This window comes from Cyprinodon variegatus, unplaced genomic scaffold (assembly GCF_000732505.1).
Source record: "Cyprinodon variegatus isolate N-32 unplaced genomic scaffold, C_variegatus-1.0 Scaffold1426, whole genome shotgun sequence".
In the NCBI taxonomy this organism is placed as follows: Eukaryota; Metazoa; Chordata; class Actinopteri; order Cyprinodontiformes; family Cyprinodontidae; genus Cyprinodon; species Cyprinodon variegatus.
Genome location: NW_015151879.1, coordinates 6,878 through 20,660, shown reverse-complemented (window position 1 = coordinate 20,660; position 13,783 = coordinate 6,878). Strand labels below are relative to the sequence as shown.

General features: G+C 39.9%; 1 protein-coding gene across 1 annotated transcript in view; it reads left to right on the top strand.

Moving 5' to 3' along the window:
• Window positions 1–13,783, top strand: part of LOC107103347 (receptor-type tyrosine-protein phosphatase U-like) — a gene marked incomplete at its 3' end in the record, with an annotated part of 74,472 nt that overhangs the window by 54,049 nt on the left and 6,640 nt on the right. Inside the window, exons 13-17 of the mRNA XM_015403020.1 lie at window positions 796–832; window positions 3,584–3,722; window positions 6,605–6,634; window positions 6,999–7,159; window positions 8,246–8,433. Of these exons, the coding sequence (XP_015258506.1) occupies window positions 796–832; window positions 3,584–3,722; window positions 6,605–6,634; window positions 6,999–7,159; window positions 8,246–8,433 (555 nt within the window). The remainder of the gene's footprint in view (window positions 1–795; window positions 833–3,583; window positions 3,723–6,604; window positions 6,635–6,998; window positions 7,160–8,245; window positions 8,434–13,783) is intronic.

Here is a 13,783-nt window from a genome sequence, read left to right as displayed (position 1 = left end):
CCATATTTATATTAAGTTTCATAAAATTCCAAGTTTTCGTGAAAGTTGTTTCAGGGGCATAGTGTGGCACAAAGGGCTTCTTGACACAAATTTAGCCGAAAATAGCTGCAATCATTGTAAGAATTACCCAGCCAATATTTTCAGCATTCACTGTTACTAAAATCAATTAAGAAATACCTTATTAATCTCAAAGCAAGCTTGATTGCTTAAGTAGCTCATTGGCCATTCCTGAACGAGCTGTTGTAGGTGTTTATAGCTGTAGGCAGGAAGGCTCTCCTCTAGCGGCCTGTCTGGCACCTTATCAGAAGAAGCCATTGAACGAAGACACTCTGTTGGTGTTTAACAGTCTTCTAAATTATGATTTCCACTTACAGTGGAAAATTACTAACCATCCCAGGAAAAGGGGCTTTCTTTAAAAAATTGTCATTACCAGACATCAAGGCCAATTTAACTGTTTTAAATTATACTCTCTTAAAGAAGAGACTGTTTTATCTTGATTCAAAGTCTAACAGCAGACTTTAATTCTAGGCCTTACAAGGTGAGGTGACTGAGGTTTGCAAATTGCATCTGTCATGAAATTTCAAGTATTGTCTTACCTAAGACCACTGTTGATAAAATATGATGTTATTCATCAGAGGCACTGAAAATAAGATTCAATGTTCTTGACAGACTGATTCAAATTTAGGCGGACATACTGTTATTACATATTGTACCTCATAGCATAGCTTTATTTTCTCTTATGTCATCCTGGTATCAAGGATACATGTATTCATTTACAACTGTCTTTTTCCCCAGGGAACCAGGATAAACTGCGTCCAAATTGCTCGCAAAGGTAAGTCTGATATGAAACCTTTATTCTGAATTATTCTTGTATGTAGTGATTTTGTGAAGTAGCGATAAGCACATAAAAAGAGTGGGGGCTTTCCCAAGGCAATCCATGAACTTGTGTTTGTGTGGCTGGGTGTGTGTGCTTGCGTTTTTATTACATGGTGGGGACCAATTCCATAAAACTTTGCACATCATGGGGACCAAGTGCCAATGTCTGTTCCCCATGTGTACAAATGCTGTTTTAAATTAGGTGTTAGGATGAAGGTGAGAATTGAGTTTAGGTTAGGTTAGGATTGGGTTTGGGTAAGGGTCACAGTTTCACGCTTAGGTGTAACACCTAAATTTTAGGCTTAGGTGTTAGGTTTAGGACGAAGATGTAAACTGAGTTTAGGTTAGGATTAGGGTTAGGTATGAACCCGTAATGGTTAGGGTTAGGGTGACGGTTAGGCTGTAGAAATGTGTTAGAAATTAATGAAAGTCAATTGAAGGTCCCCACAAGTATAGAGTTATATAAACTGTGTGGGTGAGTGTGTTTGTAAAAGAGGATCCGAGAAATGTCTCTGCTGGTAGTTTTAAGAGTCGCTCCTCTATACTTGTCATTTCCATTTGGGAATCAGGTCCAACACAGATTACTAGGGTATTAACATGTACTAGGCAATGGCCTGGTTGAAAGATAATTCTTTATTATTTCTTTTTAAAGAATCCCTCTCTTAATGATTTAGTATTCCTAGCAAGAGGATAAGATTAAAGACAAGAAACTGGGCATGTTGTCTAATGGGCAGGCAGCGCTTGTTCAACATAGGTGCCCGTTAAATCAAGATGGCAGGGGCAGGGCACTGTCAATTTCACAATAAATGTGCGAAGTACACATGAGAAGTTGATAATGTAATCAGAGGTTGCAATGGTAAATTTATGGAGTCATATTAGATGAAACAACCTTAGGTTTATGCTTATTGTTAGCCCTCAGAGGAGAGGGTAAACCAACGGTATTAAATTAGGTTTAGATATTAAATCCACTGACCTAAGGTTAAGGTTTCCTCCAAAACTGTCGGTGTGTGTTTTGTGTTCTGTCACACTTATCCCAAGCGGGGTCACGAGGGCTGCTGCTGCCTATCTAAAGCTGTCTACAAACGAGAGGCGTAATTCCATAATTGCTAATTCCATCCCAGCAAATACAAATGCTGTCAACTTCAGCTGATTGATACAGATTATGAAAAGTTTCCTATCCAAGGAGACCTAGTCATCTGCAGGTAGTCAGTGACTTTGCAGCATCGACTCTCTGCAAGGGCAGAATGCTTCATTATTGAAATAACATCATATTCATCATATATGATTAATATGTCAGATTAACTACATTTTGAAAATTATAATCTTAAGATATTGTAATGACGCCAGCAACACCGAGGTATTGTCGTCAACAAGATTCGAGTTATTATTCCTAAAGGCTACAGCTCACGCCTCTAACAACATAGCTAGAACACACAACCAGCAACTTTACTGTTAAGGCCGGGTTATACTCCTGCAGCAATGTGTCGCAGTAAGCTTGATGCAGACATTTTCGATTTATGCTCAAAATTGAAGCGTGGTCTGCACTATACGCTGTGGGTCTAGATACGGCTGAGACGATGAGGAAGTGGGGGCGAGTTTAATCCGACAACGGAGGGACATGATGGCGAAAAATAGCGGGGATCCAAGTGGAAAAAGGGTCCCAGCGTTCTCGTGCACCTCCATCTTCTAGCTGGTCAAACTTCACGAGTTGTTTTCCGCAATTTCTGTCATAAAAACAAAACAAGCCGGCCTCCTGTCTGCAGTCAGCTACAATTTTGGAGAGGAGCAGCGGAGAGTCTGCGGAGGGGGCGGGGACGTCTTCTTGTTCACAGACGACCTGGTTTCGAAGTATAAATCAGCCTTTAGCCTCGCTCCTCTACCACACTACTTCCTGTCCTGGAACTGCTGCTCACCCGGCTCCCCCCACATGATGTAACAGGCCAATCACATGAGAGCAGGAGTCAACAGAGTCCAGCAAAGGAAAACACATAAAGATAAGGAACACAATACAAATAACCGTATGGACCCCAATAGAACCAAACACAGAACCGTTACAATATTAAAGGTACTTGTTGTTAACCCCATATTTCCCATATCAATATGTTTATTTATGGTGTGTTGGGATCTGATGCAACATTAGCTTACTAATGTTATCATTTCATTCGTTGTCAGCTTAAATTTTTCATAAATTAATTATCAGGGTTATAAGTAATCAGGATGGAAATAATGATTTGAGAGACCCACTCTGTTTGGAATTTGTTTGTTTTTATTTGGTGAGTTAAATTTCTTAACTAATTTAACTTTCCATAATTTTATGAACAATTATCCAATGAGTCTGAAATATCTTTTGGGTGAGCCCTTAGACATCAGCTTTCAAAAATATACATTAATACTGATACCAAATCAGTTTTAAGATTAATAATTTTCTTTCTTGCATGGTATCATATGTTCTTCAGTGAGCCAGGCTTTCACCCTTATGTTAGCCAAATCCATGTGCCTTTAAATCCGCAGTGTAGAAAATCCCTTACCTCTCAGTGACCTACAGAGGATGCTGCTGTTTATTCTATCTTAACCTGTTTGTTGTTAAATTAATTTTGATGGATTTGTCTGTCTAAATGTTTTATTGTTGTCTTTTCCTTATAAACTGACGTATAGTGAAATTAACATTATTCTACCCCCTTTTATCTTGGTTTACCTTAACATTTAGCTGCCTATAAGGACTCCAAGAGAACACTAGAGGTATCCAAGCATGTTGAGGACATTGGTCCAATCCTGGGAGCCTGTGCTGGAGGTCTAATAGTCATCACTCTCCTCCTATTGGGCATCATCATCATTGTGAAAAAGGGGTGAGTATTCTCTTTATGATCCATTGGACTGAGATTGGTAACACCTTTAAGCAGCCATGGTATCAGCTCTCTTTGTACCTGTGGAGTAAGTAATCCAACATTTTCCCATTAGGCTCAAGGCTTAATTGATTAAAGCATCTAGCCATACAAGTAAATTATAACTAGAGTCAATTAGAATGATGGAGCATTAATCCCAAATTCTTAACCTATATTTTCTAAATGCACTTTTTTTTTCAAATTTGCTTTCAAGTTTGATTTCTTCATGAGCTTATTTACAAACATATTTGGTTATGATTGGAGTCGTTCAGTTCTTTCCACCTGTAAATCACCTCTGTCATCATTCTTTTAACCTGCCATAAACCATGTAGTTCAGTTTGACTTCTAAGCAGTATCAATCTGGAAAGGCTCCTGTGGAAAGTGTTTGCAAAAGGTAGGGAAATTCAGTACAATTTTTTAGCTGACTGGATAAATCACCTAGTGGCACCTGCCTCCTATGTCGACCATTCCACCAATTGCAACACCAGTAGCAGCTGTGATGTAGCACATTGATTTGTTTCACACATAGAGGAGTTAACAAATAAATGAAAACTGGTAGGGAGGAATAAGAAAACCTATTTCCCATCCACCAAGGAACAAAATGCATTGGTTTGCTAGTTTTTCAAAAAATGAAATAGAGCATATTCCAGCTGAAACAAACCAAATCACAAGAGTCACGTATGGCAGCTAATGGCTAACAAGTACATGCATGCTTGTCTTGCTTTAGCTTGCTGATTCTGGTCTTCATACACATCATTGCATTTAATTAGTTCAAAATATTTCTGCATTTGATGCTAATACATCTTTAGGCTTCTGGCAAGGTTTATTTTTAGGAGTTGTGAAAACACAAATATTGTGACAGTTCATTTTGCTTGTAAGCTAACTTTTCTTTTTAATGTTGGGTTTTTTTGGAACACTCACCTGTGTGTGAAAACTTTCACCATGGGAAATGTAATTGCATTGCCCACTGAACTACTTGAGGCGAGCAACTGGCAGGTGCCAGAGGATGGCCTGGTAATTGGATAGCCTGGTGTTTCTGTTGTTTTTTTTTTTTTGTGTCTTTTTAGTGGGGGGTTGGTAAGATTCATATCTCTTGAGGGGTGGTCTTGTTTAAAAGTTGGATATTTGATAGGGAGTGTATAAAATAAGGCAATGACAGATATTTAGAATTATACATATTTGATAAACACACATGTTAACTCACACATTGAAGTAGATTTTTGATCTGATGAACTTACAACATTGACCCATTGTTTTTAAATTTCCAACTTTTTAGAACTGTGTTTAAAGCAGTACTGTGTACCTTTCAACACAACTATTTGCTTAATTTGAGATCTATTAAATTATTTTGCGTATACCGGGGGGGGATTTATCAATAGGCATTACTAGACAGTTGCCCAGGGCCCCAAGTTTCTGGGGGCCTCATAAAACTCAGTTTACATGTATAGTTAATGCAACTATGGCTTACCTGTGCACAATAATTATGTTTTTGATATAAATCCTTTGGCTAAAATGCCATCAGAACGCTTGTAATATTAGAAGTGCCCACCCCATTGGATCAGTCCATTTGCTGCACATGTCCAGAAAGGTCCAGACAGCAGCAAGCCATTTGAAAACAACCAATGAACAGCAGTGTTGCCAACTTAGCACTTTAGTCACTATATTTAGTGACTTTTCAGACTCCTCTAGCACTTTTATTTAATAAAAGCGCCTATCGACATATCTAGTGACTTTTTTCTGCTGCTTTAGACTTTGGCGACAACATCTAAAAGCAGCGAACTCTGCTCTCCAGAGCAAGTCGATTTATAACCCCGCCTCCTTCTCTCCTCTATCTTGTCTGCTGTCATGATTCATGCAGCTATTATTTCATCCAAATGAAAAATGGAGAACAGATAAGCAGATCAATTCAATTCCGTCTATTTATATAGCGGCAATTCACAACACGTCATCTCAAGGTTCTTTACAGTTCACCAGATCATACAGTCAGATTGATTCAAAGTTTTCTAAGGAAAACCAATTGATTGCAGCGACTCACTGACTCTCAGGCAATCCGTCACACTAAGCATGCTTGTAGCGACAGTGGAGAGGAAAAACTCCCTTTTAACAGGAATAAACCTCCTGCAGAATCAGGCTCAGTGTGAACGGCAGTGTGAGATCATGGCTTGTCTACAGTTAAAAGGAAGAATGTGTTTACTTTGGCCGAGGCATGAAAAGTCAGCTGAGTATAAAACAGATAGAGGAAAACAACAACAAATGGGACCAGAAGAGAGGGACAAAACCTAGAACTAATATATGTATGCCTATTCTATTAAAAGTTCTGTATCTGTATATTGGGTCTGTTTTATTTGTTGTCTTCAGAGGGCCCTATTTTGTTTTCCTAGGGCCCCAAATTTCCTAAATCCGCCCCCTGGTGTATAAAGCATGTTACACTCGCTGCTTTTGGCTGATCTCAAAAACATACTAATGTCATTTTCTTGTAAATGTCTTATAGCCTCCATTGTCAAAAGAAAGCTCATATTTGTATACAGATTTTTAAAGTTAACCACAATGAACCCAAACTCTATTTCAATATTGGTCGTCTGTGGAACGTTCATAAATCGACCGTAGTGCACAATGGTTATTTGTAAATTTACAATATTAGCTAATAAGGGAAATGTCAGTTTTTGCTGAGAATCTAGCTATTCCAGAAGTCTAATCACCTTTAAACTGCTTGAAATGTATTATTTGTGTTTTTGAAAATGACATTTTAAGTCTTTAAATAGCTGCTAGTTTGATGACTCATAAAAACTTTGTTTCTTTGTTGTTTTTTTCTTCCTCTTTGTTTCTCTTTTCTTCATGCTAATCAGAATGGACTTCTATTTTTACCCTTATAATCCGTAAGTTACTGCTCACTTTCTGTGCTTTAACGCCCCCATTGTCCTCTGTAGCCCAAGAGTAGCAAGGAAGAGCACTGCTTATCTCATGCTATTGTACAAACCACATTTACCTTCTCACTCCCTACCTACCTCCACTCTCTTTCTACCTCCTTTTAACTCCACAGAACAAGTATTGCCACCAATTATTGCAATCTTGTTTCATCAGATTTTAATGTTTCCTCGTCTTATACTTTATTCATCATTCCCTCACCAGCCCGCTGCTACTGGCCTTACTGATCTCTTTTGACTGCATAAACTCAATCTTCATACTCTTTTCTGCTGGCCACTTTCTGTTACTACTCTCTGTCGTCCAATTTTTCTGCAGGAGAAAGAAGGTGGCCATAAACAAGGCAGCCCTGTCCTACATGCGGGAGAAGAGTTGCAAACTGAGCCCTTTGGATTGCCATATGACTGAGCAGAGCACCCTCCAACACCACGAGAAGATAATTCGCCCCTTAATGGACACCAAGGGCTGCATCACTCGATGTAAGAACGCAGGGAGTATATGGCCAGTGTTGAGAAATTGTCATGGAGAAAGACCCTCCGTCTTTTCTGACCTTTAAATTGGTCTGCTTCCAAACGTCTGCAATCTGGTGCTCTGGTAGTGTCATTATGTTACAAAGTTCAGACCCAAATGCAGAAAAACCAAACAGAGAGATCAGGGAAAAGGTTTAACGGGTTTTATTGAAGTGGTTAAACAGCGGGAGAAGTGTTGCTCTGAACACTGCTCAACCGGAACTGTAAAGTGAGGGGAAGACAGCGGTAAGTTCAGGCTCAGTGGGGAATTTGACTCGTGAACTTGGAGAAGATGATTTGGTTTCCAGAGAAGTTGTCGAATCCTTGACTCCTGTCTGTGTGCCGTGTGTCCAGTGATTGTCTGATTCGGTGGAGGGCGTAACAGCTTTTACCCAGAATGCGGTTGTTATAGGTGAACGGAGAAACTGACTGCCACTCAGATTGAACGGGTCGTAGTGGAGAATAATTTGAGCTTTCTCAGTGAGAAGCTCAAACGATCTCTTGGGGAAAGTGGATCCAAACCTTCCGTTTGAACCCCAGCTCAGTTTGAAGCTCAGTTGATCCTTCCAGGGAGTGAAGGTCCGAGATCCAGTTAGCAGGACAACTTCCTGCCAAGAGGCAAAGACAAAAACAAAGTTAAACTCAGGTTGACAAAAACTCAACTTGAGTAGAGTAGATTACCCTAAACTGGCAAACACTCAGGCATCGAGGTAGTGGCAGTCAGCAGCTTAAGAACACTCCTTTTAACAAGGAAACCATCAGCAGGTGGGTGAGGAGGTGGACCAGAACCAGGCGCCTCCTGGTGGATGAAGGGAGATAAACACAGAAACACAAACACAAAAACAGGAGTCCTGACAGGTAGAGAATTGTCTTGTCTGTATGGATATATTTGCAGCTCTGTTTGGCCTTCATTTGGAAGTGCATACCCCCCCCCCCAGCTGCCTCCTACACCTATTTGCATGAATTTGAAAAGACTGAAATGAGAAAATAATAAGGATTAGGATACGTCGCCTGTTGTCTACATTGTGCACAATATGATTTGACCTGTGTTCCCAGATGAACACCTTAGCTCCTCCACTGAATCCAGCAGCTTATTGGGAAGCTCACCCCAGCATCACTGTCAGAGAAGGAGTTCACCCTATCACACAGGTCAACTCCACCCAGCGGTGAGGGTAGCAGACCTCCTTCAGCACATCAACCACATGAAGACATCTGAAGGATACGGCTTCAAGCAAGAGTATGAGGTGAGACAGTGGGCAAACCGACAGCTCAGAACTTAATACGTGCTCAAGAGGATGTGCATAAAGATAATTTAAAAGTTTATGTCAAGGTTAGGTACCAGTTAAATGCCTTTTTTTTATCCCACTTAGTGTAAAATCTGAATATTGTGTTAAAGTTTCTTTATAACGATTTTTTAAAGCCTCCCAAAGTCCACTGTGGGCATATATGTGTGGAAAATTTCCTTTGGCACCACTGGGCAGAGATGGCAAAAGTACTCACTTTCCGTACTTGAGTAAAAGTACAGATACTTGTGTTAAAAAATACTCTGGTAAAAATGGAAGTACTGATTAAACTTCTTTACTCAAGTAAAAGTAACAAAGTACAGGCTTGTAAATTTACTTAAAGTATAAAAGTAAAAGGAGAAACCACTTTTTTCATGCCGTTGCCTACATTTTAAATGGATGTCTTCCAATAGGACTAGATCTCCGTTGTGTTCATTTTCAATCATCTCGTCGTCCATGCTACTATGCTAACGCCACCGCCACCAAGCTGCAATGATTTGCCGCGAATGAATATCGCCGAATCTGTCGATTCATCTTGTAGTGGTGCGTCAAATGCAACGTAGATTCCCATCCAATTAGATTGAATTTGGTATTGATGACGTGAAAAATAATAACGGTAACTCCATTGAAATGATTCAAAACTAAAGTAACGAGACAATTTTTTTAAAATGTAAGGAGTAGAAAGTACAGATATTTGTGTAAAAATGTAAGGAGTAGAAGTAAAAAGTCGCCATAAAAATAAGTAGTAAAGTAAAGTAAAAATATCAGAAAAATCTACTTGAGTACAGTAATAAAGTATTTGTACTTCTTACTTCCCATCTCTGCCACTGAGTATACATTTGCTACAATATAATTGTTGTTTTCATCCAACCCTGAAAAGAGACATTTTTCATGACAATATCACCCTCTCCTTGAATGGCCGCCGCCCATTTAATGACATTACCTTATCAATCCACTTTTGGAGTCTACTCTTCTTTACAAACTAGGTTGAATAAAGTCAGAGACAAACACATTTTCGCAACACAGACATTGACATAAAAAGGTATGGTTGTTGTCATTGTTTAGATTAGATACTTTAAGAGCCACTTTTATGAAGGTATTTTGATGCAGATGTATCTGGCATCGTGTGTCTATTTGTCTATAAAGATTTTCTTTTGTTTTTAGGGGTTTAAGGCACTAGTGGCCTTTTTTGAATGGAAAAGATCCTGGATTTTCTTCTTGTGGTTCTGCTACACTGATCTGATGGCAGGGTTTAAGGCTCTCTCTGTCCTCAGTTCCTCTCTGTTACCAGACCTGAAGGCTGAATTCTATGCTTTTAGTGATTTTCCAACCTCCCCAGTCATCCAGAGTTGTTTAGTGGCCCGGGTGATGATGTTCTTTGTGATGCTGTCATTCTCAATGCATTTGTTGATGTAGGCTGACACAGTCAAGTTATACCCATCGATATTGATCTTGTTGTCATATGTAGCTGCAGCTTTTAACATGTTCCAGTGCCTCCATTGCCCCCTTAATCCACACCCTGACCTGCATCGCTGTAGGTTTAGCCCTAATAAGACAGGGCCTGTATGCAGGAATTAGCATGACAGATAAGTGGTCTGATGAGCAGAATTAGAGTTGGGGGGGCTGATCTGAATGCATCTTTATGTTGGGGTAGACCAGGTCAACAGTGTTCTGTCTGCAAGCTGCAAAGTCCATATGTTGCTAAAAATGAGGGCGAACAGTCTTCAAATTAGCCTGGTTAAAATCCACAGCAATGATGAAAATGCCCTGTGTGTGCAGATTGAAGCTCACAGATCTGTTTAAGGGTTAGAGTCTGGAATTAGTGCTGGGGAGCACATATATGGCAGTCACACTAGCAACCGTGAACTCTCTAGGCAGATAGAAAGGTCTGCAGTTAACAGTCAAGAATTCGATCTCTGGAGAGCAGAAACTGGTGACAAATTTAGCATTTTTACACCCCTTGCTGTTGATGCACAATCCTCCTCCTCTGGTCTTAAAGCTGAGTCTGAAGTTCCTATGAGCTCGGTATAATGTGAGTCCCTCCAGGCTCGGTATTGATGAGTTAAGCCATGACTCGGACAGGATGAGGGCGCCGCAGTTACTAATCTCCTTCTTTGAAAACCGTAAGAGTTGAAGATGATCCATTTTGTTCTCCGGTGAGTGGGCATTGGGGAGCAGGATCGAAGGGAGCGACGGTCTCTGGGGATTTTTTCTAAGGTTTGCTGTTAGCCAACCTCTGCAGCCCCGTTTACACCGTCTTTCGCTTCCCCTTGCTCTTTCTCTGGCTTGGCCTGCTCCATTGGTCCACTGTTCTGTTTGCGTCTGACCTAAGCACTTTGAAGCTTTTTAAGAGCTCAAGAGTGGCTGTATCTACTAGTCCAGAAAAAAAACACTTGATGACAGGTGCTCCAGCAGGCACTGGAGGTCATAGATGTATAGTTTGTGGCTTTCTAGGCAGCATATTTTGGGGAATTGTTGAGTGCTGTTGAAAAGCTGCTGCCTTTAGGCGCCACCATGAGCAAATTCTATGCATAGCTCTATACATACACAGATATTATGAAATTATGTAGGTCACCAGTAGGATACGCAGAATGCTGAAGCTCAAAATGAATTTCACATTGGGTGAGGAAAGCCGGACACTGATCAGGCTCTGCCTTTAGCAGTTCAGTGGGAAGAATTAAGTAGATTAAGAAGAGAACATCGTACACTAAAACATTAGGAGGCTCGGATATGTTCAGGACCTACTTTGCTTCTGACACAGGGTGTCTTGAAGCCCTGCAGGGTACAATGAAATCCCAGGACTATCAAAGGATTCTAGAGAGAAATGTACTGCAGAAAGCTTGATCTTAGTTACAGATTATGGGTCTTTCAACAGACAACTTGGTAGCTTTTTGCCTCTGTCATCTGACTGTATGATCTGCTTAAACTTTCTCTGTAAAGTCCCTTGACATATTGTGAATTGCCCCATCCTCCTCTAACAGATTTTATAAGCAAAAAAACATTACTAGAATAAACACCAGGGCTTTAACCAGAGGAGACTGTAATGTTCGGCGGCGTAGGGCCAAATTTGGCCAAATGGTTGCATTCATCAGAGGAGCACAGTCATGGAACACACTGCCAGCTTTACACTGGAAAAAATTATCTAGAAAGGAGTAAAAATGTCTTAAATTAAGTGTATTTACCCTTAATTTGAGTGGTTAAATGAGATAGTTTGCCAATGGAATGAGTAAATTCAGTCTTAGAATAAGATAATTAGATAATATGTTATAGAAACAAGACAATGCAATAGTTTTTTTCTTATTTTAAATGTAAATTATCTTGGTCAATTTGCAAAATTTATCTTTTATCTCCTCAATTCAAGAAGAAATGCACTTATTTTAAGAAAAAATGACTTATGGAGATTTAAATTTTTTTGCAGTATAGTGGCTGTTCAACCTACATAAGTTTTAAAATCTGCTTGAAAGATTGGATGAAAACTAACCAGGCGTGTGTTCACAGGTGAATAAATGTGTTTTTGTGGGCCTGCAAACCTAATTTTATTTAGATTTCATGCTATTGGCATCTTATCTATTTGCGTCTTGTTTAATGTTCACTGTTTTTACCTGCCTTAGGACAGTGGATGCAAATTAGCTGTTGTGCTAATTCTGGCATATTTACATTGATGTTTTAAGCTGACATGTTGTCCTAATCAAAAATAAATAAATGAATAAAATAAAGCTAGAATCAACTATGAATGGCTAAGAAAAAAACATTAGTCTATTCTAGTGGCCATCTATCAGCCCCGACCATAATCAATAATTTAAAGCATATTTGGAAGGAGCTGAAACGTGCTGTCTGGAAAAGGCTCCCTTCAACTCTACGACAACTGGAGCTGTTTACTTATGAGGAGCGGACCAAAATACCTGCAAAGGGAAGCAGAAATCTCATTGACAGTTAAAGGAATCATTTGATTTTTATCCACATGTGTTTTATTACTTCAGTTGAATTAAGTTTACTTTTCGAGTCAGTGACACGTAGGATGTTTTGGCTTGCAATTTGTTGCTGACCCTACAGAAACCCCTCACACCGAGCATGTAGGGGAGACAGTGGAGAGAAAAATCCCTTTTAACAGGAAGAAACCTCCAGAACCATGCTCACTGTGAACGACCATCTGCTGGGGCCCACTGTGGATGAAAGAGTGAGAATCAGACCTACAAAAGGTGTTGATAAATTAGCTCCACTGTGGGTTCGTCTAGGAAAGAAACAGTACCAAACAATAAAAAATTTGCCCAACTCTATCATCTATAATCAAAGGTGTTGACCAGCTTATTTTCCACCAGATATAGTTACTATTCATTGTATCCTGCAAACAAACAACTTTGTTTTTCAGTTTTTCTTCACATTCAGTGCTCATATTTTTTTTGGCTTTCCGTTACCTGAATGAACAGTATTTAAAAGGAAGTCCAGAAGTTTTTAGTTGTAAAGAGGATCCACTTTGCCTTCCTGCCTGAATGTTTCGCTCTGCTCTAGATTGATGGTGAGTCGGTGTGGCATGCAGCATAAATAGAATGTGTAAATTTAAGAAGCAGGGAGTGCAGAGTTGCACAGAGATGCTTTCTAAATCCATCATGGCAGCTGGGCAGAGCTGCTCTAACGGACTAGATTTACTGTGATCAGCTGTGAAAGTGCAGCAGCTGCACTGTGGCACCCCAGCACTGCTTCCACGTCCTGTGAAATGAGGGTCAGGCCTCTGTACTTCAGGCTTGCTTACCCCTGTTCCCCCACCACACCAACACTCATCTTTAATGAGCCAGTGAACCCTGTGTCCATTAAAGCACTGATAATAAACTAATCTGATTTGTGGAGATTGGATATATATACTTATATCCAGGGGGGGATTTACCATTAGGCAATACTAGACAGTTGCCTAGGGCCCCAAGTTCCTGGAGGCCCCATAAAATATATATTTTTAATTTATATTTGTTCACATTATGTTTTTGATGAAACTATAATATTAAGTGTGTCTCTGCCCCGCTTCAGTGTCCATCACATTGGATCAGACCATTTGCTGCAAATTTTCAGAAAGGTCCAAACAGACAGCAGCAAACCAGTTGAAAACAAACAATGCGAAGAGCAGTGTTGCCAACTTAGTGCTTTTGTTGCTATATTTAGCAACTTTTCAGACCCCTCTAGTGCTTTTATTCCAGAAAAGCACCTAGTGCCTAATCTAGCGACTTTTATCTGTTAGTGGAGACTTTGGCGACAACATATAAAAGCAGTAGATTGGTAACCCCGCCTCCTGCTCTCCTCTATCTTGTCTGCTGTCATGATT